We start from the raw sequence: 25,345 nt of genomic DNA, 5'->3' as shown, positions 1-25,345 counted from the left end.
CACCATAAATTCTTATTTTGACACTCACCAAAATAGTCACCTGGAAAACCCGCTTTTTGTGACAAAGTACAGAAGGCTTGGTCACATTTAAATCACTGAGAACTAGAGAGAAATACTATCGCAAACCGTAATAGACATTACATCCATAAAAATTTTCCCAGTCCTTATTGTAATATTGCACAGTGCAATTGCTACATGGCAAACTAGTGTAGCATAGAAGTAAAAGCAAAAACAAACAAACCAAAGAAAGAAAGCCACAAGTCTAAAATTGTTAAACAGTTAATAGCTCAAACTTAGTAATCAAACCTATATCATTGGGTTCTTTAAAACAAATCTTCCTACACCTTGCAGTGTATGATTTAACTTTTACTTAACACAAACCAACTTTAGAATTAGTAGTAGAGATTTTTTAAATGAAAAAGTTTTGCTACTACAGTAACATACTTAAACACCCTGAAAGAAAAAGAAACAAAATACCAGGATATTTGATTAAAAAACAAATTGTAAATTAAAAGAGTATGCAAATATGCAACTTGGAATTCATGCAGTGTTTTATTTAAGAAAGCATTAACACAAAAGAAAACTGGTTAAAAAAAAAAAAGGCTTTAAAGAGGGTATAAATCCAGATTCTTTTGTCAATATGCTAAATTTAGACTTTAGCAGGATCTTGGAATTTTTTTTTCCTTTTTAAAAAGCCCATGATTAGAATCAGCTAAGAGCAGTGTACTTAACTCGGGTACGCCTTTATCAAAAAGGACTGTTACATTATGAAAACACTGAAGTTTATCATTTACTGTCAATTTAACAAGACATCACAGTCTTGGAACTGAAATACAGAAAATATGACATTTCAGGGTAGTAAACACGGCCCTGAACAAAAAGAAAACTGTGCCAGTTTTGTACCTGGTACAATCATCAATCTTTTGCCCTTGGTGTTTCTTAAACATGAGCTGCCAGCACTGATTCTTCTCCAACAAGCGAGCAGATACCAGTAAACTGCTGGACCGGATAAATAAAATTAGAAGGCTGTGGAGGGCAGCAAGTTTACTTAAATAGTGACTCCATAAATTTGCCATCTGTAAATAATCTTTTAAATTAATCTTAGGCTATTCCTTTTTATGTGTAATATATATATATATTTCTATTTATATAAAATGCATAGAATTGATTACTAAAAACACTGAAACTTGTGGGGAAAATTAAGTCCTTCATTTTCAGTGTGACTAAAAATGTACTGCTGGTTTTTATTTTATGATCTAATACTGTAATTTTTAAAATTAATATCAGGCACATTTATTTCATCGATGATTATTAAATAAAACACTGCTTGTATTAATGGAGTAAAGAAAAGTTTATCCATTATTAGCTTATTGTCAGCGCCGTACTAGATCTGTACTAGTGGTATGCAGTTCATTTATCAAAGAAATGCTGTAAATCCAAAACACTTGGAGTTTTACACTCAAATGCTTTGTACTGTTTCTTCCAGTAAATCGTATAGGATTATATTCCAGATTTTTAAGGAAAAAAAGTTAAGTCAAGCCTGCAAGATACAGCTTTCTCAAGTGTCTACAATGCCAGTATGAAAATAAAAAATTAAGTTACATTGATACATCCAAGTTTTTTATATGCAGTGATGAGCACAAACATTAATAGAGATAAAATACTGATGCAAATAACACACCCCAAAATAACATACGCAATTATTTTCCATCATTTACAATACAGTAGTTACAATGACACTCCAAACAGAAAAGCAAAGTAAAAAATCAAAACCCCAACTTCTATTTCATGTAATTAGACTTATACAGAAATTAGAAGGCTAAATAACAACTAGTTAATCACCTAATTTCACAGCTATCTGAAGTGGCAATCGTTATATAGCAGCTTATCTATGATACATTCAAGATAAATGATACAATTTATTACTTGCCCATAAGCTAAAACACAGCCTGTTTAATACCTTCCTTTAAATTCCACCTCTACACTACAATATACTTGAGGTCTATGCAAAAAGTAGCTACCTTTTATATAGGAAATGGATGATTAAGTCTTTGGTGCTGTAAAAGCAACTTCATTTAAACATAACCACCACCAACCACCAAAAAAAAGTAAAGAATAAAGAGGGAAAAACCCAAGACATACTTCCTAGGAAAAAAAAGCATGTAATTTCTGTCCCTGACGGAATGTATTAAATAAGCAAACACCACCAACAAGCAAAACAAGTACTACAATGTAAAAATACTAAAAAAAAAAAAAACCCCTCTCACATGCATAAATGAAAAATTGCACACAAAGAACTCACATCTTTTCAAGCTTCAATAGTAAATATTCTGCTACTATTTATTAAATACTGCATGGTTTGCCCAAGCTAGGATGAAACCACATCATGAATCAATGAGCATTTTGCATTTTCTTTCATTATCTACTCAAAGTCATGCCTACTGCATCTCTAAACATTTCATTAAATCCAATTATACAGCAAACACTCCCCAAATAAACTTAGATTGTACTGCAGTTTCACTTAACAGTATATAAAATGCTGTGTTGTGACAGATATCAACTATTCATTAGATACTGAATCAATTTTTCTTAAGCACTACTACCTGCTTGCTTTTCTTGAAGCTAGATCATTCTGAAAAAGTCAGACAGCAGAATTCAGCTATTGCAAACATGCTGCCCTCTTAGTAAGGAAAAATAGCTACAACCTGAAATCATACCACACAAAACCAAAAATGAACATTACTCTATCAAAGGAAACTAAAGAGTAAGTCTGAATTTTTAAGTGCTGCAGTCCTCAACATTTATATATAGTAATAACATTAACAACCTCAAATATTTAAGGCACTATGTGTGGGAACGGTTTACAATGCAGCTGAGATTATTAGAACAACATTTAAGAGCAAAGTCTAGGCAACATTTTGCCCATGCAAAGACACATGCAAATGTAAAGAACAATAGCTCAGTTTCTTAGGTAAGTGACCCAACATTTATACACTAAGACACAGATAATACAATTCACTTGTATGCTGTAATTCTGACTTGACGTATGTGCATCTGTTGCTCTAAGTCTGTACACAGAATGGCTTCCCAAATATGGACGTGTCTTGCACTAGTTAGAAGGCAATTTTATAAAAAATAGCGGGAGCAAAAACTGGACTTCTGCTCCCATAAGTCACCTGTCTAGAGTTACAACATAAGAAGATAACATGACCAAAGACAAGTTATACCAAATGTGCAAAACACATTAAAAGTGAGTTTCTTTTTTAAAGCTCAAAGTTGTTTAAATTGCACCCAAGTCTACATGATTCAAAAATAATTTTCTTGTGCCATGGCTAATATTTATTAAATACCATGTTTTATTTTTAATCAAATGTTTATATCATTGAGCTTCCTCAATATACGCTTGTGAGTTTTCACATATATGGATACTGGCTGAGTTTGGTTGGACTCAATGGAAATCCAGTATACGCAGGTGATGCTGCAATGTAAGAATGTGGTGGGAAGATTGGTTTGTACTGAGTCTGATGAATGGTTGGGGATGGTAACAGACGGGGGTTTATGCCCACTGGGACTTGGTGAACTATGCCACTGGGATGGGAGATATTGTAAGTCGGATGCTGTAACATAGGTCTTGAGGTACATGGAGAGGCTAAGAGGTGGGCCACTGGCGCGGCACTACTGAGGGGAGCTGATGATGGGTATGCAAGTAGAGTAGGCTGTCCTCCGAGGTGCGTACTTGCAGCCAGATGGGCGTGTACAGCTGTGTGATTAGGACTTCCATGAGAAAGAGTGAAAGGATTACTGGTAACGCTAGTAGGGATATAAGCTTGCTGCCTTCGATGTCCAAAGTTTCCATTCCACTCCGGATGCCCAGACCCAAAGTGCTGAACCTATTCAAAAACAAAACAAAAGACTAATTACATATTTTATAAGTCACAAAGAAGAAAAAAGGGAAATTAAAAGATACTGTGACTAAAATCCCATAGGGGATCTCTCAGATCTTAATGTAAGCTTTCTCTCAGGTTCTCTTAAGAAAACCCAAGAACCTAACCTTTCTAAAAAATTCAAGTTCCATGGCTAATCTGATAATTATCCTATTATTAAGCCAATTACTTTTCAGTCACTTGGAATAATGAAAATGGAAGTGTTTATTAAGATTTTATACAGTTTGAGAATCTTTTTCTCCCAGTTAAAAAACTGCTGATTTTGAATCCCAAAGACTCATAAATTCACAAACATACCTGACTAAAATTCAAATGCTGCTGCTGGAATGCTGATGTCAGTTTTTGCTGACGATTACCAACTGTGGAAGGCTGGTTTAATCTTCCAGGGGCAGATCGTCCTTTTATTAATGGCTGGCATATAGAATCTGGCAACAACAAAATATTAGAGTGTAGGTACTCTTTCCTTCTCATATAGAAATTATGAAAGGTCTTTAGATGTTTTACACAACAGTGATCTGAAAACCTTAAAATTAAATAAAAAGTAAAGATCTCCTAGTTTCCAAGCACTGGATAATATTAGAAAGTATTTCTTTTGTACAACAGATTTGGCAGGGGCAAGTCAGAAATTCAGAGATGACTTTTGGTTCTGATGTTCCCAAATTAGGACCTCTAAGGGACAATCAGGGAAAGAGGGGACTCAGTTTACCTGTGTTTGCCATATGCTCATCGGCATTTAATCCATTTTCCAGTCCCATTGGTGGCACCACAACAGTACAAACAGCTGGTTTGGTTTCTGTGTCAGTAGAAGTTACCAATTCTGAGTTTTGATGAGTGTCCTCCACAAAACTGCTCTCTGCAAATGGACTGTCATGTCCTGAAGAGTCTGATGTTGGAGAGCCATCCACAGTATCACAACCACTTTCTTGTTCTTCGTCTGACATACTAAAAGGAAATATTCGTACCAACAATGTTTTTCAACCTTAAATCTAAAGTTAAATAATTTCCAAACTCCTCCAAATTGATAAGATCTTATTAAACTATTTCATACCTAATTATAACTTGTTTCTTACCCCAAACATTCTTCATAGATTCCCTAGACTCTCACATTAGTTCTCTATTGGGACTGCTAACGCTAATTCTCTCTGTTTAGGAAGACCCTCTTGGCATTTAATTTTCCCTCCTGTCTCTTTTCACTTGATCCTCAGTAGCAGTTCATAAAATCCCATATTATAAATCACAGAAGATTTCATCAAGATACTACAAAAGTAGTACTGTTCTGGACTACTGAAATGAAATGTACAAATATATAAGCAGGCAACTTGGATATTTGAGATCAAATTCTAATAAGTTAGATTAATAATACTGTAATATTAGAGTAATCACTAATAATTTAGTGATAATTTGGGTCTTTTTAACTAACCAGTTATTCAAAAGGCCTTTCCTAGCTCTCTGAAAGTCTAACCACCCAGAGCCCAAATTTCTCTTCTTGTCCTGATCCTTGGGCCCTGGCCCCCTCTCACCTTGGGATTTTTATTGCATTTATTCTGTTTTAACCACTCATTTCATACTTAAAATTTGAAGCATATCTTTTTATATGTATATTTTACTTATATATATTTTTATACTTTATGTGTGTGTGTGTGTGTGATGAGTGCACGCACGCATCACACACACACACACATCTCATGGGGCTTCCCAGGTGGCTCAGTGGTAAAGAATCAGTCTGTCAAAGCAGGAATATACCCTGGAGAAGAAAATGGACACCCACTCCAGTATTCTTGCCTGGGAAGCCTGGCAGGCTATATAGTCCATGGGGGTCACAAAAAGAGTTGGACGTGACTTAGCAACAAAACAACAACAAATGCATAGTATCAATTTGCAAATCACATTATAAACAACTTTAAGAAGGAGATGTGTTAATACTATTTTATATTTTCCACAGAGATTTGGCTGAAAGTATTAAAAACTATATTTCCTAAGGAAAAAAAAAAGAATAAAATTATAACTGAAAAATTTTTCCACTATACAAAGAATGTCAGTGGAAATCAAACATGTTTCACTGAAAATTTTACAGCTCATCTTTTAATGAGATAGTACATCATGCAGGTTAGGAGTCATTCACTACTTCAGTGGCAATGCATATCCCTGGCCGAAAGGAAATACAGATAAAACCAGGCAAATCAATCACTAAGAGAGAAAAATCACAGCAAATACTCTGACAGTGGGTCATTACTTTATAATGTAAAACATTCCTTTTTGTACTGTTAATGTATATGTTCTTATTCTAAAGTTACAATGATAGTCTGTGAAGCTAGAGCTGAGGATGTGACTTTTTTACACTTTCAAAAACAAATGATTTTTTAAAAACCATTTATTAGAACCTCAGTTTTTCATTTAGATCTGTTCTGTAATAATAAAGAAAATTCCTACTTAAAACCTGAGTTCATAAAAAGGTGATCTAGTTCAAAACTTACGAACAAGAGAGAGCCACTGTGGTAAACTGGCAGGTACTTACTATTTTCAACAACGAAAAGAAAACATGGGCTTCTTAGTAGACTTAATGTTTATAACACACTGCTGTTAAAATTCCTTTACCTGTTCGGTCTCTTGCAAGGGGATGGGCTGGACTGCCCCGAGGAGCTGGTGCTCAGAGTGCTATCTGGACTACTTAATGAACACATCCGATCTATGTTCAAAGTGCTCTGGCAAGCTTCACAGTCCAGATTACCTTTACATCTAGTGAAGAGGGAAAGGGAAAACAGGTCAAGAATGAGAACCTACTCCCCAGATATGAAACAGTTAAGACCTACATGGATAAAAATCTAAAGCTCGTAAATACAGGAAAAATGCTATAGTAATCATGCTAAATTGGCAACGAATCCACCTGCAATGCAGAAGACCCCGGTTCGACTCCTGGGTCGGGAAGATACCCTGGAGAAGGGATAGGCTACCCACTCCAGTATTCTGGCCTGTCCATGGGGTCGCAAAGAGTCGGACACGACTAAGCGACTTTCACTTTCAATCATGCTAAATACTACTCAGGAAGTTTACTCCGAAGGACATGAACAGACAATAATAAACCACAAAGTTTTTTACCATCACAGCAGAGGATACCATCATCATTATTTAAGAATGTCACAAAAATGCAGGAATCTGCTTTCAGCACTTACTCTCGGAGTGAATGTCTCTGCGAGGACGTCTCTTCCTCATCGGTGTCACTGCTGATGGTGATCACACTCACTGCAGGACTCGGGGAGTCAGCAATGATGATGGTTTGCCGCTGTTTATCTGAAACCGATGAATCAGAGTCTTGCCTGATAGACGTGTCACAACAATTTCTTGCCTCTCCTTCTGAGTTACGATTGTCCTGTGTTTCTATACAACTTACTTCCTCGACATCTTTCCCAGTTACTGTCTTTGGGGAAATAAATGCTGATTGTGGGATATTGGTATTCTGCAATGAATTACTCCTGCAACCAAAGGAATGATGTGTCACTTCTATAATCAAAATATATACATGACATTTTTCTAAGATACCATGTTATAAGTAACAATACAAACCTTTACTTGTTCAACATTATGTATATGACACACTAACACACAGATCATGAGTTTGTGATATATCAGATCTCTAGAAACGAGTGTAGACTGCATTTACTTATCTTCTAATGGTCTTTTTTTTTTGGGGGGCAAATGTGATATCTGAGTGTCTAGAATTGTCTAACATTATAGGTAGATAATAAATCAAAAGGGCAATAAAGACAATCTTACCAACTGAAAGCATTTACTTCCTCTCTTCCTGGCTCCCATTCCATTAGTTTTACCAAAATACCTCTGAGAAATTGAGAAGGGAGCTTGGCTTAGTGTTTGTTGCAAATCTATCAAAGAGGTCATTTTGAATACAACAGGGCGACCCTTTGGTGTGCATGCAAAATTTATTTTAATGATTCATTTTCAAAATGCAAAGGAAAAGTTAAAATATCAATACCAACCTGTTCGGGCACAGTTTATTTTTCTTGGTAGTGGCTGGCTGAGGCCAAACAACATGTGCAATGCCCACACTAATTGGCTGAGGGGCCGATAAAGTGATCTGATTAGTTAGAAGAGGTTGTGGCATCACTGAGCTATAATGATTGCTGTGTGAAATCATTTTCCTATGGAGAAAATTTAGAAAAATTGAATCCCTACGTTACCATATATATTTTGCAAACGACTTACAAGGAAGTATTATTGTTTTTAACTTACCCCCAGTCTCCGAGCCTTTGTGAACCAGCCACACCCTCAGAAGCTAATGCAGCAGTAGCAGGAGCCAGGGGTGTTACCTGTTGCCAGGCAGGTATCAACATCTGCTGTGTCCTACCAGACCATGTCTGCTGCAGCAAAAACAACAAGAGCAAAAGAAAAGCCAGTCTGTTACAAGTAACTCAAAGTAACAATCACCTAATAATCACAAATGTTAAATTCAATAATCTGTAAGGACAGAATTCCTGTCTAGGTCATTTTCATTATTTCCAGTAGCACAAGCCTATGTATTACCAATGGATTAAGGCCTCTACTTGAGTATGAGAAGGACAGCGCATATGCAAAAATAATGAATGATTATCACCAACCTGAGAAAGAACTCCTGGTCGGATCTGTAGTGGCTGCACGGCTGGGGCCTGAGTTACAAGGGGAACTGTATTATCTACCCTTATTGAATAACTAGTGGGTTTACCATGTGTTGCAGGAATACCTGTGAAATAGAAAAGAACAGTTTTCAAATAAAAAAAAAACTTCTGAGTTAACTTACAAAACTCTTATAAATTTATGAATTGCTAAAATTCTTATTAGGATTATAAAAAAATCCCCTGCATAATATGCTATATACCTTGTGGTACATCATTCCAAAAATCGTTATATAGCTACTCTTTCTATTTTACAATACATAAAGCTGAACCATTTATTGTTTTTAAAATTTCTAATTCCTTTTAAAGTTTGCTATTATACTTTATTTTCCTTTTTTAAAAGTTCTGCCATTGATAAGACACAAAAAGATGAACCTGACTCAAAACCCTTATCCTCTAGCAGGTAAACGTTCATCTTTTTGTACAAACTTCAAGCTGTGCTTGGTATTCTCTTCTTTAAAACTGTAATAGGATCTTACACCTAAGTCACCAAAGGGGGGACTGTATCACAGCTTCAGTGGCCATGACAGTTTACAGGAGTCAATAAAATTCAGGATGGCACACTCATTTCAATCTCCTAAGGAAAAGCAAACAGTAAACTTTTTTGCCTAATATGATGACATAACTGAGCTTTGATCATTGTGATTTAATTAACTATTATTTCTAGTGGAAAGCTATTGGAACTCCAGGAGAAACACATTCCATTTTGCTTACCCCCTAGGAAAATCAGAGGCAGGATTACTACCCAAGCTAATACTGTTAATGTTAGTATGTCTATCATACATTGCAAGAGCACCTTGCAAACATTAAGACTCATAGTACCAAACTTTAAGAAGTGTTACTCAACTAAGAACTTAAACTAACAAGATAGTGGGGATATCTCCTAAGATCAGAAAGCTCAGCTACTAAAATAAATTCACTATTTCAAAATTCCGGTCTATTGTAGCATTTACTTTCAATATGGGCGGGCAGATTATTTAAAGATAATTAGTTTTTGGATAAAAGTGATCCTAGGTGATCAGCCATTAAAAAGAAATTGTTTTCTTTCCCACTGAAAAATAACCTTACATATTATTGCATGAATACACAGTAATTCTAAGGAAGTTAATTTTATTGTGTTTATGTTTTTCAGAGCCTTAGACCTATGAGTTATTTTTTAAAACTGACCTTCTTACCCTTTCCAAAAAGCATGTCTTGAACAGCAAATTTTCCAAGAAATGGAATATAAGTACACCCAGGCTGTGTAGATATATTGTAGCAATAGAGAATCTTATCAGAGAAAAAGGCGGAATTCACTTTGATATGGATGAAATCACAGAGCGAATTCTTAAATCCCATCCCCCCAAAATCAGGTTGCTCTTAAATTCTCCTCATAATCAAAGCCTTAAGATGAGAAGAATTCTCCTACAATCTCTCAAGAGGTTGAATCTTTTTTTTAAATCATTCAAAAGTAGGTTAAAATTCCAATTTTCTGTATGGTTATAAGCTGAAACTTTAATGATTAGATTTGCTTGATATCTGGAAAGCATGACACAAAGAGCTCAAAGCTTATTCTAGTACAACAGAGGAGAATTTTGCTGGAATGTATTTGATTCTGAAATAGCAGTATTCATCCAGAAGGGATGAATTAACTAGCTTTTCAGATCATGAAGTAATGTGAAATGTTGTTCACTTATATACAACCTATACTCAGATATGTTAAGTAAAAGCTTGTCTGAGTCTTCTGTACATAAAAACTGCACAACATTAGGGATGTAGTACCTATTTAGCTGCACCTACATATTATATCTACAGTATCTAAAATACATGAAGCACGTGCTTAAACAATGTAGCTCCAAGGTAAAAAATATAAGGTGAAGCACAACAAACATAAATAACTATAATGGTACCATAACTGCTACTCAATAAACATTTTAAAATGTTTCATCGAAATGTTGCTGTCATTCAGTCATAAAGTCACATCAACTCTTTGCGACCCCATGGGCTGCAGCACACCAGGCTTCCCTGTCCTTCACTATCTTCCAGAGTTTGCTCAAACTCCATCCATTGTGTTGGTGATGCCATCCAACTATCTCATTCACTGTCATCCCCTTCTCCTCCTGCCTTCAGTCTTTCCCAGCATCGAGAATCTTTTCCAGCTCTTCACATCAGGTGGCCAAAGAATTCGTGCTTCAGCTTCAGCATCAGTCCTTCTGATGAATATTCAGGGTTGATTTCCTTTAGCATTGACTGGTTTTATCTCCTTACTATCCAAGGAACTTCTCAGAAGTGTTCCCCAGCACCACAATGCAAAAGCATCAATCAGTTCTTCGACATTCAGCTTTCTTTATGGTCCAATTCTCACATCTGTACATGACTACTGGAAAAACCACAGCTTTGACTGAATGGACCTTTGTTGACAAAGTGAGGTCTCTGCTTTTTAATACAGTGTCTAAGTTTGTCATAGTTTTCAAGGAGCAAGTGTCTTTTAATTTCATGGCTGCAGTCCCCATACACAGTGATTTTGGAGCCCAAGAAAATTAAATCTGTCACTGGTTCCACATTTTCCCCGTCTACTTGCCATGATGTGATGGGACCAGATACTATGATCTTAATTTTTTAAACATTGTGTTTTAAGTTAGCTTTTTAACTCTCCTTTTCAGCCTCATCAAGAAACTCTTTAGTTCCTCTTCCCTTTCTGCCAATAGCGTGGTATCATCTGCATATCTGAGGTTGACAATATTTCTCTTGGTAATCTTGATTCCAGCTTTTGATTCACCCAGCCTGGCATTTTGCATGATGTACTCTGTAAAGAAGTTAAATAAGCTACAGCCTTTCCTAATTTTGAACCAGTCTGTTGTTCCATCTCCTGTTCTAACTGTTGCTTCTTTACCTGCATACAAGTTTCTCAGGAGACAGGTAAAGTGGTCTGGTATTCCCATCTCTCTAAGAATTTTCCACAGTCTGTTGTGATCCACACAGTCAAAGGCTTTCACGTAGTCAATGAAGCACACAGATAGACGTTTTTCTGGAATTCCCTTGCTTTCTCTATGATCCAAACGATATTGGCAATTTGATCTTTGGTTCCTCTGCCTTTTTAAAATCCAGCTTATCCACCTGGAAGTTCTTCGTTCACATACTGCTGAAGCCTAGCTTGAAGGATTTTGAGCCTTACCTTGCTAGCATGTGAAATGAGCACAAAGAAATAGAGGGAAACAATAGAATGGGAAAGACCAGAGATCTCTTCAAGAAAACTGGAGGTATCAAGGGAACATTTCATGCAGAGATGGGCACAATAAAGGAAAGAAATAGCAAGGACCTAACAGAAGCTGAAGATATTAAGGAGAGATGGCAAGAATACACAGAACTATACAAAAAAGGTCTTAATGACCATGATAACCACAGTGGTGTGGTCACTCACCTAAAGCCAGACATCTTGGAGTGTGAAGTCAAGTGGACCCTGGGAAGCATTAATATGAACAAAGCTAGTGGAGGTGATGGAATTCCAGCTGAACTATCTAAAATCCTAAAAGATGATGCTGTTAAAGTACTGCACTCAATACATAAGAAAATTTGGAAAACTCAACAGTGGCCACAGGACTGGAAAAGGTCAGTTTTCATTCCAATCCCAAAGGAAGGCAATGCCAACGAATGTTCAAACTACTGGACAATTGCACTCATATCTTCAAAACAGACTGGCACATTATGAGATAAAGAGTTAGGAAGACCAACACTGGGATTTTCTACAGAGATGCCAAAATGGATTAGAGGGAAAACTTTCCTTTCTAAGCAGCCACTATACTAAGATATGAAATAATGAGACAACATATTATAAAGCCTGCCTGTTATGCTGCTGCAACCACACCTATTAGTTCAGTAAGTGAACAAATATTTTGCTTTGTCTTATTATTAATTCCAAAACTATTGTTCTTGACATCTGATGAGTTAATGAGTCTGAGAATATCTCCTTTTCCTTCTGTTATCCTTGTTATGAACCACTCATAGCTGTTAATGTATTATGGCTTGCAGGATCTTAATTTACCCACCAAGGATCAGACCAGGGCCCCCAAGAAGCAAATGCCCAGAATTCTAACCAGGGACCCCCAGAGAATTTCCTGCTACTCCAAATTTGGATGAAATACACCACACTGTAGGCAGAAGGCAATCCCCAAATTAATTTTGGTACATGGAAGAAAGAGATAGAACCTAACAATATATTTTTTGTTGTTTAGTCACTAAGTCCTGTCTGACTATAGTCCATTAGGCTCCTCTGTCCATGGATTTCCCAGGCAAGAATACCAGGGTGATCTGCCATTTCCTCCTCCAGGGGACCTTCCCAATCTAGGGACCAAACCCATGTCTCCTGCACTGCCGGCGGACCCTTTACCACTAAGTCACCAAGAAGGCAACAATCTATTAGTACAGATTAAACACGTCTATATGAAAATGTATTTGTCACGATACCACAAGTAGTAACTGATTGAAAAAAAAAAGCATCAGTTTTAAGTATTTAGAAGTAAAACATCTATGACTTACTATTAACAGTGTGTGTATGTGTAATAGAGAGAATAAATACATGTTAATACTTGTTGAATCTAGAGTAGAAGGTATTACTATTATTTGAATTTCTCTATATGTTCAAAATTTTTATAACAACAGTTGAAGAAAAACAAAGAAACACAACAGCATCTTTAAGAGTGTTGACAATATGCTATAGATATTTTTATTACCGGATAAGCCATGGGTCACTGTCACAGCTAACAGACCAAAGCCACCCTGGTAGAACCAAAGTGGCTAAAGAGCTGCCATGTTTTCACACCTCTCATTACTAGTCAAGCAAGTCAACAAACATATTCTTGGTGCTTTTTAGATACTGTGCACAAGATTAAAATAAAAACTTCAAAAAGTTGCTCATATCCTTAAATCAAATAAATATTTAAAATATCACCTTCAGAATCCAGAAATATTACAGCCAGAAATGATCAAGAGAGTAGCCATTTCATCCGTTTTCTTTGACTAAGGCTGAAGCAAGATAACAAACTTGTCTGGGATGGCAGAGCAAATAGAGAAAACAAGAACTAGGTCCCAGGCATCCTGACTTGGCACCAAGAGCTCTCACTTATTATTAACAGTATTACAACACTTCAGACAGTCCTCTCACGCCCATTTGAAATCAATCCCTTGATTTTAAGATTTGGACATCACAGCCTAGCAGGGACAAGATGCTAGTAAAGGACCTAGGAAAGAGAACTTTATTCTAGTTATTCCAGTCAAAAAGTTCACTGCTATCATTCTCTTACCACAAAAAAGTTCCTCAGTGTGAGAATGTATGCCTCTTCAAAGGTATTCTGTCATTATTTCATTTGAGGATTTGATAAATTTAACTAAATAAGGGCAATTGGATAAAAATCAATATTTAAAAAACAAAAAACTAAGCTATGGGTAAAGAACAAGACTACAATATTTTAGGAAAGAAATCCTTTGGCCAAAACATAAAGATCTGAGCTTTTGGTCACGGTAATGTCTAGAGATGACACGCAGATGTTAAGTATTTAACCTTAATATCTGGAGCAGTTTTACCCAGCAGAGGACAATCCACAGCTTTCCCTGTTCATTAATTCCTACTAAAGTATTTTATCATGCTAGACTCTACAGAAAATACAACTGTCCTATGATCCATTTTGTTAATGATGACTATAATGGAACTCCAATTAATGAGTATCAGTGGTTTAAAGGCTACTGACCAGCTTAAATTAAATGTAAATGTAGCATTAAATGTAACAAAACCCATGCAGTATATCTAATGAATAGATGCCTAAACTTATTTTAAAATAATCAATGCCAAAACTCAAAGTGTAATTTAAATAAAAGAGTACCTTGAATAGCTGGGGGACAGATAATCAGTGTCTGCTGAAAAGCATCACCACAACCAAAATGAGCGGTTCCGGCCTGCAGAGGAATCCCATGGTGCACGACTGAATGAGCAGATGTGGTTAAAGCCTAGAACAATCAATGGGCGTGGCGTTCATTATACAGAGCACGCTTCTAATAACTGTGTACACATGCTTTATAAGTAGAAATCAAATGCATTTTAAAAAACCATAATTCTATGATAAAGATGGACCCAGAAATTGATCTTACTGAAGTCTACTTTTTGTAGACTTGAGATATACAAGAGCCAGTAGTTTGTATCGAAAGAATAAAAGGTGAAGGAAAAAAATAAATTTGAGTAGATATGTTCCAACTGTTACCCTGAAATATTAGAGATTTAATAGAACAGCCATAGTAAGACCTCATCAGCACTTGGAAGTGCTGATATGGAAACTTATGTATATTTCAAAAGCAAAATGATTAATTGTTAAAGAAAAGAGAAGCAAAAATGACCAAATACTGTTAAGTTCTTACCTGACTTCTTAATGTGCCAATTTTAGTAAAATTTGCTGCCAGATTAGTAGTACTGCTTGGAGCAACTGGTCGTAAAAGTGAAGTTTTATTGTGATTATTTGCATCACATGAATTTGGATGGGACTTACAAATATCCATAATATGAAAACAGGACTTTACACTGCAAAAGAAAAAGTGAACAGTAATGGTCATATTATTTTTTAAATGTTTAGAACAGTTTAAGATTAAAAATTATTTTTAAAAGAAAAAAAAAGTCTATGGCTTGCACTTAATCTGCAGATTTCCAATACTATGTCTACCAGGAAATCCTATAAGATGGAAGTTTGAAGCAAGAAGAAGCATATGCTTCTATCTGAAACATTTTCTTGAGACAGTAAAGTAACAGTGAGCACATTTTGGTGAGCACACTATAATTTGTGACCCCCATTTCAATTTGGGCATATATTCTTCTCTACCAACCCATTAAAACACCTCCTTCCACAAGGAAGAGAGGAAACGGGGGCTGGGGAATGGAGGAGAAAAGCAAATGGTATGAAGGGAAACTGAAAAAAGGAGTTTTTCAATTTGGAGTTTGCAGGACTCAAAATTGAAGGAGGAAAAACTTAACACTTTCTTTAATTATAAATATGTCCGGTCATTAAGGTAAGAATATTATGTAAAAGCAATATCACTCAGTCATTTTCAGTATGCTATTTTGGAAAAAGAACACTGGACTGTGACTTAGATTTGCATTCTAGTTCTACTCTGCAATTCACTGTCTATGTGAGCTTGCTCAAGTTAGCTTAACCTCTTTTGACTCAGTTTACTTATATTTAATGAAGAAACTGAATCATTTTTCTAACAAACTGGTTTACTACAGACAGCATTATCATTTCTTCAGAATCATTTTAAAAGATTTTAAAGTAACATACTGGTTGCTATGAGGGAAATCAAGAAGATGCTTCATATTAACAAAAGCATGGTTCAAAGTCTCAGCTGGAGTAATTCTTAAATCTGCATCAATCAGCAACATTTTTTTCAACAGACCAACAAACTCTCTTCTATCAGCTTTCTCAGCCAAAAGATCACTTCCTTCCAAGTCCATCACTGTGTTCACCTGCAATATCAAAATTTCAAGACATCAAATAAAAATAAGCCATACACCGTAGTATATGTTAAAGTCTAAGAATTTAAAAAAAAAAGAAAACCTCAACACAGGAAAGAACAAAGAACTATAATTATTTTCAAATAAGAAAGAACACATCTCAAAAATATTTTGAGATATCAAAAAGCATTCAAAACAAGGGGAAAAAACTGCTTTAACTAAACAAACATTCAATTCTAGAGAGATGTAAGTAAAAGAAATATGTTTGTGAGGGTTTTCCTTTTTAAAGAAAATACTGAAGAACAGGATAATACAAATCAAAATATTTGATAAAGATGAATGAAATTTAGTTTCTGAAACCTTAGAATCAATTTCATTTGAAGAGCTTAAAAATAGCAAGCACTCTGTCATGTAGAAGATGATTAACGTGTTTTGGCATTCTTGGCATTCATGTCCACCAGTTTATATGCATGAAAAATTGACAAATGTGACTGTGGTACTCACATGCACTATATCATCCAGGCTGTTGAATATGTACTTTCTGGCTTCTTTAGACTTCATTCCTGTCTCTGCCTCATGTTCTTCCAGTGTCTTATTGAACATATCAGAGAAGGAAAACATCTTATTACTACCATTTGTATATTCTTTATTTCTTCAATTCTGGCACATTTAGTCTAATATACCGAATATTCTAAGGCAAGTAGTAGTTTCAAAGGAATAACTATCAAAATATAATTTTTAAAAGCATACAAAAAATGAGACATTCAGGTTCAGGTCAAAAAATATATAGATAAAATCACACACATAGATAAATTCCCTAACAAAATAACTTAAGTTAATCATTAAGGATTTATTGATCCTGGGAATAAATTACATACTTGGGTTACAGCGTAAGTGGTTAGGTTCAACCCTGTCCCATAAAGTTTGATAAATGTAGAGCTGGGTAGGGAAGAACTCAAAATGATACACATAAAATTTTTGAAACTATTTAAAAAACATTTCTAATTGTGTTGCCAGGTTAGAGAATGAGCTAAGCTATTCAGAAAAGACTCTTCTTATTAAAAGTGGTATTGGGGAATGGCAAAAAGGAAAACTCACAAGAAACAAATGTAATAAAATAAAAATAGGCACAGAGAGTACTATCCATGAACGTAAGGCATCTTAGAAAGCTGTTTTTCTAAATATTTTAAGTGAGTTACCTTTAATCTCCAACCAGAATGGGAGAGATCTGTTTCTCTGCAAAAAAATCTTGTGGATTTTGTACCCACATTTAACAGCTGTTCTCCTGGTAAACCTTGAGTCTGAGAAATGTATCGAATCTGAAAGATAATTTACAGAAGAGGAAAGTTATTATTTTATTGCATTAAGACATTAACTGAATAGCTATAATATATCAGACACTAAGCTAGCTGTTAGATCAAGAATTAAATGATGTAGAGTGTGTGCCCTAAGAAATCAGTCTGCGTGTGTGCTAAGTCACTTCAGTCATGTGACACTATGGACTGTAGCCTGCCAGGCTCCCCTGTCCATGGGATTCTCCAGGCAAGAATACTGGAGTAGGTTGCCTTGCTCTCTTCCAGGGGATCTTCCCAATCCAGGAAGTGAACCTCTGTCTCTTACTCTAGTGGAGAAGATACAAGTAAGCAATTACAAGGCAATGTAATATATCTAATACAGGTATAATAAAGGCATGCCTCATGAGAAGGCAAAGAAGAGTTGCATAAAATAACGGTAGTCATATAAAGTTCTGCTCAAATCAGGCAGTAGAGAACAAACAGTTTGTTAGCCCTGAAGGAGTGGAGAAATATGACCGACCCATTATGATATAAGGCTTCCCTGGCGGCTCAGACAGCAAAGAATCCACCTGCTAATGCAGGAGACGCGGGTTCAATTCCTGGGTCGGGACGATACCCTGGAGAAGGAAATGGCAACCTACTCCAGTATTCTTGCCTGGGAAATCTCATAGACAGAGGAGACTGGCAGCTATAGTCCATGGGATCGCAAAGAGTCAGACACAACTGAGCAAGTAACACTTTCAAGGTTATAATATGGAAAATAAAAAGAATATATCCACACATTGAGAGACTGAGGTTCACTAAGGGCGAAATGGCAAGAGACGAAACTGATCTAGTAGGCAAAGGGTTTTAGCGATAGGTTAAGAAGTTTGGGTTTTAATCTCAGAGGTAATATTCGGAAGCCACTGGAGAAACTGAAGAAATCTACACAGGAAATTGACAAGCTACTTGACTGAGTGACACGTTAACCTGACCGGGAAATCAGGACCATGGGAACACTGGAGGGCATGCACGCATCTATGTCATGAAGACACAAGCACAGATGAGCTCTCTCAGAAGGACACCGAAAAGGTCCCGCCTCAGGGCCTCTGTTTGAACACTCATTCTGTTTGAACACTCTTCCCCCACACACCTGTATGGCTGCGTTTCGCTTCCTTCAGCTCTCAGCTCAAATGTCACCTTATTTCTGAGGCCTTCCGTGACCCACCAATAAATAAGGACAAGCTCTCCCCTCTTCAGTACCCCTACCTCCCCTTCTCTGTGGTATTTTTCTCCACAGTGCTTTTTACCATCTGACATTCTGCACATTTACCTTGTATTTCCCTATCCGTTCTGCAGTAGAAGTCGGAAGGACTTTGTCCTGTTTCCTTACATATACACCCATGACAGTGTCTGATACATAGTTGGTCCTAAAATAACTGTTCCCCCTATAATATCTGTTCCCCAACTCAACAACTGGGCAGCACAGGAAATAAACAGAGGCTTAACCCCTTGAAATTGTGTTTGAAAACACAGGGCTCTTTCTTTAAATCTAGAAGACAACTACTCTATCCGCTCCTGCATCTTCTATTTCTTCTTCTCTACGAGATTTCTGCCCTCAAGCTACAAAAATGTTTAGTATCTTCGAGCCTAAAAACAAAAAACTCCCTTAACTATTTGAAACATTTAACTGAGTAAATCTTAAAATAATAACCTATAGTTTCCTTTTCATGCTAAGCTCAACACACAACAATTAGAACTCTATTACGCTCACAAAACGATTAAGTGATGTTCTGTCATTAACTGAAACATTTAATAGTTGAACATTAAACCTTATCTTACTTTAACACTATTAGCTATTATCTTTTCACTTAAAAAACTGTTCCTTTCATTTCCACATCATTCTTTTCTAGTTGTCTTCCTACTTCTTGGCACTCTTTAATTGCCTTCCTCCATAGCTTTATCTCTAATTCTATGTCTAAATATTTATCTCTAGCTCTGGAGATCTAACTGCTTAAGTGAAACTCTCCATCTGGAAGGCCTTTTGGTACCTCAAAGTGAATACATTCTAAACTGATTTTTCTTAAACCTGTTAACACCTCAGGTATTTCCCCTTTGGTGATCACTATCACAATGCCTGAATCAGAAACCTGAAATTGATGCCTGACAAGTACCTCTCCCACATCACCCTCTTCCCAACAACCAAAACTCGTAACAATTTTATCTCATTTGTATTTTTCATAACTACCCCTCCTCTCCATTCCTCTTCCAGGTCTTCCTTAATTCTAGTTATACAGTCTCAGTCAACAGCCTCCTAATTAGTCTACATGCCTCCCTAATGGGCTTCTCTGGTGGCTCAGTGGTAGAGAATCTGCCTGCCAATGCAGGAGACACGCGTTCGATCCCTGGGTCAGGAAGATCCCCTGGAGAAGAAAATGGCAACCCACTCCAGTATTTTTGCCTGGAGAATCCTATGGACAGATGACCCTGGTGGGCTACAGTCCATGCAGTCCCCAACCCCATCCACTCATCCCCGATTCATTATTCATATTGCCAAGAACAAGAAATTGCTAACAGCTATTTTGGTAAAATGCAAATCTGATTGTTACTCCTCTGCATAAAATTACTTTACTGCCTACAGGCTGGATTCCAAATCTCTAATTGTGGCATACAAGACCCCTGCCCCCGGCCCGCTTTATCTCCTCCCAGCTCTTCACACATTCCGCACCTGCTGAACCTTGTATGCGCCAGTCTGTCTTGCCAAGATTGCTCTCTAACTCCTGTGTCTCACGCCCCTGTCCCTCTCCCTCCTTGCCACTTCACTAAGCCAATGTGCTAATCTTGTACTGCTCCTTCTTCAAGACTCAACTCAAGAAATTCTCCTTTGTAAAGCTATCCCTAACCAAAAGAGGCAATCATCTTCTTCTGCGCTACCACCACACCTAGAATATAGCAATTTTAATGCATTTATAACACAAAACAACTAATTTTACAGGTCAGTTTTCCTTGCTAGACTATGTGCCTCCTGACAACAGTCTATGTTCATGTATATTTGTACCCCCAATTTTACATGAAATGATAATTAAAATCTTCACCTTACAAATGAGTTTCATTTCATTAAAGGGCAGTGCCTTTCCCTCACTCAGCAACCCAAGTGCCTGAGTTCCTTGTTTTATGAACGAGAAAATGAAAAGTACCCAGATGCTGCATCAGAGTCTCTCAAAGTAGGGAAGGTGGTCAACATCAATTTCAACAAACATACACAGGGCATTTATTATGACAAAGACATGTAGATTAATAGAATATGGTGTCATTCTTCAACAGCATTAATTCAGTAAAACAGATAAATATTTAAGCCCATAATATGCGATTAAACTAAGAAGTGCCATTATAAAGAAGAAAACAAAGTGCTAAAAGAATCCAATAGAGCAGTTAATATACCTTAGAAGTAGAGATAGCGCTGAAGAAACAGCAAACGAACCTGCAAGTTTATTTTTGGTCCTAATGCCTGCCAGTCATTTGAAGAGAGAGAACTTGTTCCACCTATCTGCCCCTCCCATCCCCAGTGGATGAAGGGCAGGGACTTGTGAATTCAACTAGAATTAAGCTAAGCAAATCAGATTTACAATGTCAGAAACATAAACTAAGAAACTCCAGACACTGTTGGAGGATGAGCTGAAGGGCATAAAGCAGAGCTAGAGTTTGATGACTATGCTAACATAACCAGAGTAAGCAGAAGATCTGAGTAGCAAGTCAGACTCAGAACAGATAAAAGCACCTACAGAGCAGATTAATTATACTCATGATCTAGCACCAAAGTGAGATTCTACCAATGCCTACTAACTCTTCTAAGTGTTGCTGTGAATCCAAAACCACCTTCAACTCCAGACTCCAAAAAATCCAGTCACAATAAAGCTCATTCTTGGATGTATGTGATAGTCCACACATAAATGGGACTTCCCTCACAGCTCAGCTGGTAAAGAATCTGCCTGCAATGCAGGAGACTAGGGTTCAATCCCTGGGTCAAGAACATCCCCTGGAGAAGGAAATAACCCAATCCAGTATTCCTGCCTGGAGAATCCCATGGACAGAGGAGCCTGGCAGCTGCAGTCCATGGGGTCACAAGAGTCGGATACGACTTAGTGACTACACCACCACCACCACCACCACACATAAATAAATGAACTCTCATTAGTGCCTACTTGAGAAAGACTCTTTGAGACCTGAACAGCTTGATGACATAGAATTCCTTGAAGATTCTCACCCCACCCTAGAATTGAAATAGGGAGCTTTATTTTTCTTACGTAAGATATAATTTGATATTACCAAGTGTAATAAAATTTGAATATAAATTCAGGCTTTTAGCCATCATGGATATGGTTCTATCTAAACTCTAATAAACATTCTGCAAGACCCATCAACATTTATCAAGTAAATACTGCCATTCATCCATAAAAATATTATTTAATTTCCTGAACAATATTGACATTTTCCCGGTAAGTATAAATCAAATTCAGTACATAAAGCACTAGTGAGACAGTATACCTACAATAAAGACAGGAAGGGATCCAAAGCACAGTACCAATTCATGAGGCAGCCATCTCTAAACAAACACAGTACATACAATTGTGTACGAACAGAAATAAATGCATATGAGAAAAATATAATGTAAAAAATGGTCAGTGGCAAGTTGTAGAATCCAAAATTCAAAGAAGTAATTGCCTTGGAAAGACTTCAAGAGATGACATACGATCAAAGGAACAGAACAGAAAGCTCATAATAAAGAATTAAAATAATCTGGATAGTTTTTCCTAGTGACACAAATTTGGCCTTGAAGTATATAACTATAGGTATACTGTTAACTCTCTTTCACCTCCTCTGGAAAAAAACTTTGGGTTAGAATGTTAAATAAAGATTACATGAAAGACATTATCAACAAGGGTTAAGAAAGATATTATAACACATTTCATAGAAGTCTTTATCTTTGTAAATGTTTCACATGCACTTAAATGTACCCTGCACTTTTGCATGTTGTATTGGGCGTAGTGCTCTATGCCTGTATTAGCAGTTCAGCTTGGTTAATCATGTGTTCAAATCATTCATATTCTTACCGATTTTTTTCTATCTACTTTCTCTATCAATTACAGAAAAAAATGCACTGTAAATCTCTACTTATGATTATGGGTTTGGCTCCCTTTTTTTGGTTCTATCAACTTTGACTTATAATATCTTGAAGCTGTTGCAAGGGATATAAAATATAGAATTTCTGTGTTTGTGATGAACCGAATTTCCAAATTAATTCGCTGGGCTTCTGCTCTTTATAATCAATACTGATATATTTGTAGTATAAGAACACTCCGGTTGTTAAAAGCAATGTTTTTATTAAAAGCAAAACAGAAGAAGAATATCTAGTACAACATACAATTTGAGAGAGAAATTTGTACAAAATGTTATCACAGGGGAAGATGATAAACTAGCAGAGGCTGCTGGCTCCTTCCCTAGAGCTCAAACCTGGAGACAGAATACCAGTGAGGTTGATGAATTTGAGAAACTAATATAAAGACAGTGAAAACCCTCTTTGAGCAAGGAGCAGATTGGCAGGGGCAGGGTGGAGGTGGAGTCCAGAAGAGGGCTAGTGCCAGGGAGTCAGGGCAGAGTGGAGTAGGGTTCAGCTGGACGCTTATTGCCCTGAAAGTATCATTATCAATGAAGGAGTGTAGAGGCAGTCAACTGCTAACAGCATAGCTGTTATTAAACCTGCAAGTTATTAAACTTCCCCACACCTTGGCTTCCTCATCTATAAAACTTCATAGGGTTGTTGTAAATATTAAATGAGTTAAAGTGTTGACAGTTTCTGGCACATAAAATAATTCATTAAGTATTAATTAGTAATGTTACTACTACTGCCCACTGGACTGCCACTGAAAGGCAAAAAATAAGTAAAAAAAAAAAAAAAAAAGCAACAATGCCCCAACTGGGTATCCAAGTATATCACAGTAGCTGATGCCTAGAACAGGAAACAGGTAACAGAGAGAGGCATGCCCTTTCACATCCTGATTAGATGATCATAATCCAGGGAGCTGAGGAAATTTTATGAAATTCAACCACATAAATAAAGTAAAAAAAACAACCAAAACAACAACAACAACAACAAAATTCCACTCATGTGAACATTTTAATGCAAAAATGCATTTCAGAGTCCAAAACCAATTTAGGATAAAAAATAAAAAATAAAACTTCAAATTAGGAAGACAAGGGATAGCCCTTCTATTTCAGGATAGCCCTGAAAACAGGCATTTATCAAAACCAAGCAAGCATCATATTTGAAAATGAGTATGAAGTCTAAGACTGGAACAACAACAAAATCATCATTCCTATTGGTTTGCATACATTTATTTTGGAAAATAACTTTTAAAATACTGGGTTGATAACGTATAACTATTGATGCTGTATGCTAGTAACTTTTTTCAATTATTATGACCTTTTAGAATTAAAATAATACACATTCTGAAAATATTGTTAATCTGAATCAGATAACAATTTTTTCTCACTTTTGGTTTTTTTAAATTTATTATAGATTTTAGAAAAACTGCATTTATAGATTCCTTTTCAGTATCAAGATGAATTGTCCAAGACTAACTACAAGGTCCAAATTCAGAGTAAAATAGCAATTATACTCCCACTAGATGGTGTCCTGTTCCAGAGTACTATGCATGCCATAACTTTGTGGTCCACAAGCCAAAGGTGTATTTCCAGCATCTGACAGGTTCCTCAGTACTTCAGCACCCAAGGCATTATGGGACTTTTCAACCAGATCATTAATTCTTTCAAAACTAGTTAGCTTGGCATCTGAATCAAAGTTAATGATTGGGTTAAAAGATGAAAGAAGGTAAAAATCTATGGAAATTTTTACAGAAATGGTCTTTTAAGAGGTATGTTGAACAGGGAGAGGGAAAGTTAGAGAATTAAAAAAAAAAAAAAAACTGGCCTAAAAGAAGTTTCATGGGTAGAAAGTTTTTGGAAGAGGATGAGATTAAAGTTAACAATAACACCTAATAATTAATGTTAAATGATTTTCAGAGTCTCAGCAACATTTAAGTCACTAAATTAACTACCTCTCATATCCCCTTTTATGAAGAAAGCTAAACCCTAGAAATCAGCTATCTTGGTAGTTATGTCATGCATGCTTTTAAAATGTTCTACTTCCTATTTTTTCATATCTAAAAGTTAAATAGTATATCATTTAAATAGAAATATAAGCCAAACAAAATTTATGTAACTTGTGAATGCTGACTAACATTTTTCACTAAAATATGAGTTGAGTATATATCTCTTTCTAATAAGGGAGGCATGCTATAAAACCCTTTCAAAAAGTGAAGAAGACAAGTACTTCAAACGACAATCTTGGTAATAAAAACCAAGAGAATAGCAAACAATATTGTCTAGTAGCTTAGAAAGACTAATGAATATACCTGAAAATCACCATGAAAAGTGTGTAATGAGGTGACTCCCTGGATTCTATGGAGAATCATTTCAAATAATCTTAAGCTAGACTTTTAGCACCATCAAAAACAGTGAAAAATACTAAACAGGGGTCAGGTAACTGAGTTATTTAAGACCAACAAAAGGTGCTGGCTCAAGACCAGTAGTTACAATGCCTTTTATTTCTTGGGACAGGCTGACATTGCATCCATCACCAAAATCTGTCACCCAGGCAAAGCATTATTATTTAAATGGACACAGTCCAGCCCTGTGTATATATACCTACAATATAAAAATTGGGACTAAAAAAAATTCTCCCAAGAGGTTTACAAAACTGGTTTTCAGGCACGTGGATTACAACTTTGTTTATGAAATTACAACTTTGTTTATGAAAACACTTTAAAAATCAGATTCTGTTTTGAGATCTTGAATTTCAATTCCATAATATCCCTGGTTTTGCTATTTTATTCTAACAAGAGCTTCACATGTATTGTATGCCCGGGGAAATATTCC

At 36.2% G+C, this 25,345-nt stretch overlaps 1 protein-coding gene across 2 annotated transcripts in view; it reads right to left on the bottom strand.

Annotated features, from left to right (window-relative positions):
* Positions 1 to 3,198: 3,198 nt before the first annotated feature.
* Positions 3,199 to 25,345, bottom strand: part of HIPK3 (homeodomain interacting protein kinase 3) — a 54,590-nt gene continuing 32,443 nt past the window's right edge. The window contains exons 3-16 of one of the 2 annotated variants that reach the window (XM_068989162.1): positions 17,276 to 17,395; positions 16,581 to 16,667; positions 15,904 to 16,088; positions 14,993 to 15,152; positions 14,464 to 14,587; positions 8,555 to 8,676; positions 8,190 to 8,314; positions 7,937 to 8,098; positions 7,716 to 7,778; positions 7,115 to 7,414; positions 6,540 to 6,680; positions 4,651 to 4,886; positions 4,242 to 4,369; positions 3,199 to 3,890 (exon numbers count right to left, since the gene is read on the bottom strand). In XM_068989162.1, coding sequence (XP_068845263.1) covers positions 3,414 to 3,890; positions 4,242 to 4,369; positions 4,651 to 4,886; positions 6,540 to 6,680; positions 7,115 to 7,414; positions 7,716 to 7,778; positions 7,937 to 8,098; positions 8,190 to 8,314; positions 8,555 to 8,676; positions 14,464 to 14,587; positions 14,993 to 15,152; positions 15,904 to 16,088; positions 16,581 to 16,667; positions 17,276 to 17,395 — 2,430 coding nt within the window. In that variant the 3' untranslated portion in view covers positions 3,199 to 3,413. The remainder of the gene's footprint in view (positions 3,891 to 4,241; positions 4,370 to 4,650; positions 4,887 to 6,539; positions 6,681 to 7,114; positions 7,415 to 7,715; positions 7,779 to 7,936; positions 8,099 to 8,189; positions 8,315 to 8,554; positions 8,677 to 14,463; positions 14,588 to 14,992; positions 15,153 to 15,903; positions 16,089 to 16,580; positions 16,668 to 17,275; positions 17,396 to 25,345) is intronic. The other variant, XM_068989163.1, reaches the window with a different exon arrangement.

This window comes from Capricornis sumatraensis, chromosome 16, assembly GCF_032405125.1.
Source record: "Capricornis sumatraensis isolate serow.1 chromosome 16, serow.2, whole genome shotgun sequence".
Classification (NCBI taxonomy): domain Eukaryota; kingdom Metazoa; phylum Chordata; class Mammalia; order Artiodactyla; family Bovidae; genus Capricornis; species Capricornis sumatraensis.
The sequence above is the reverse complement of the archived record's forward strand: the minus strand, read 5'-3'. Positions and strand labels throughout refer to the sequence as shown.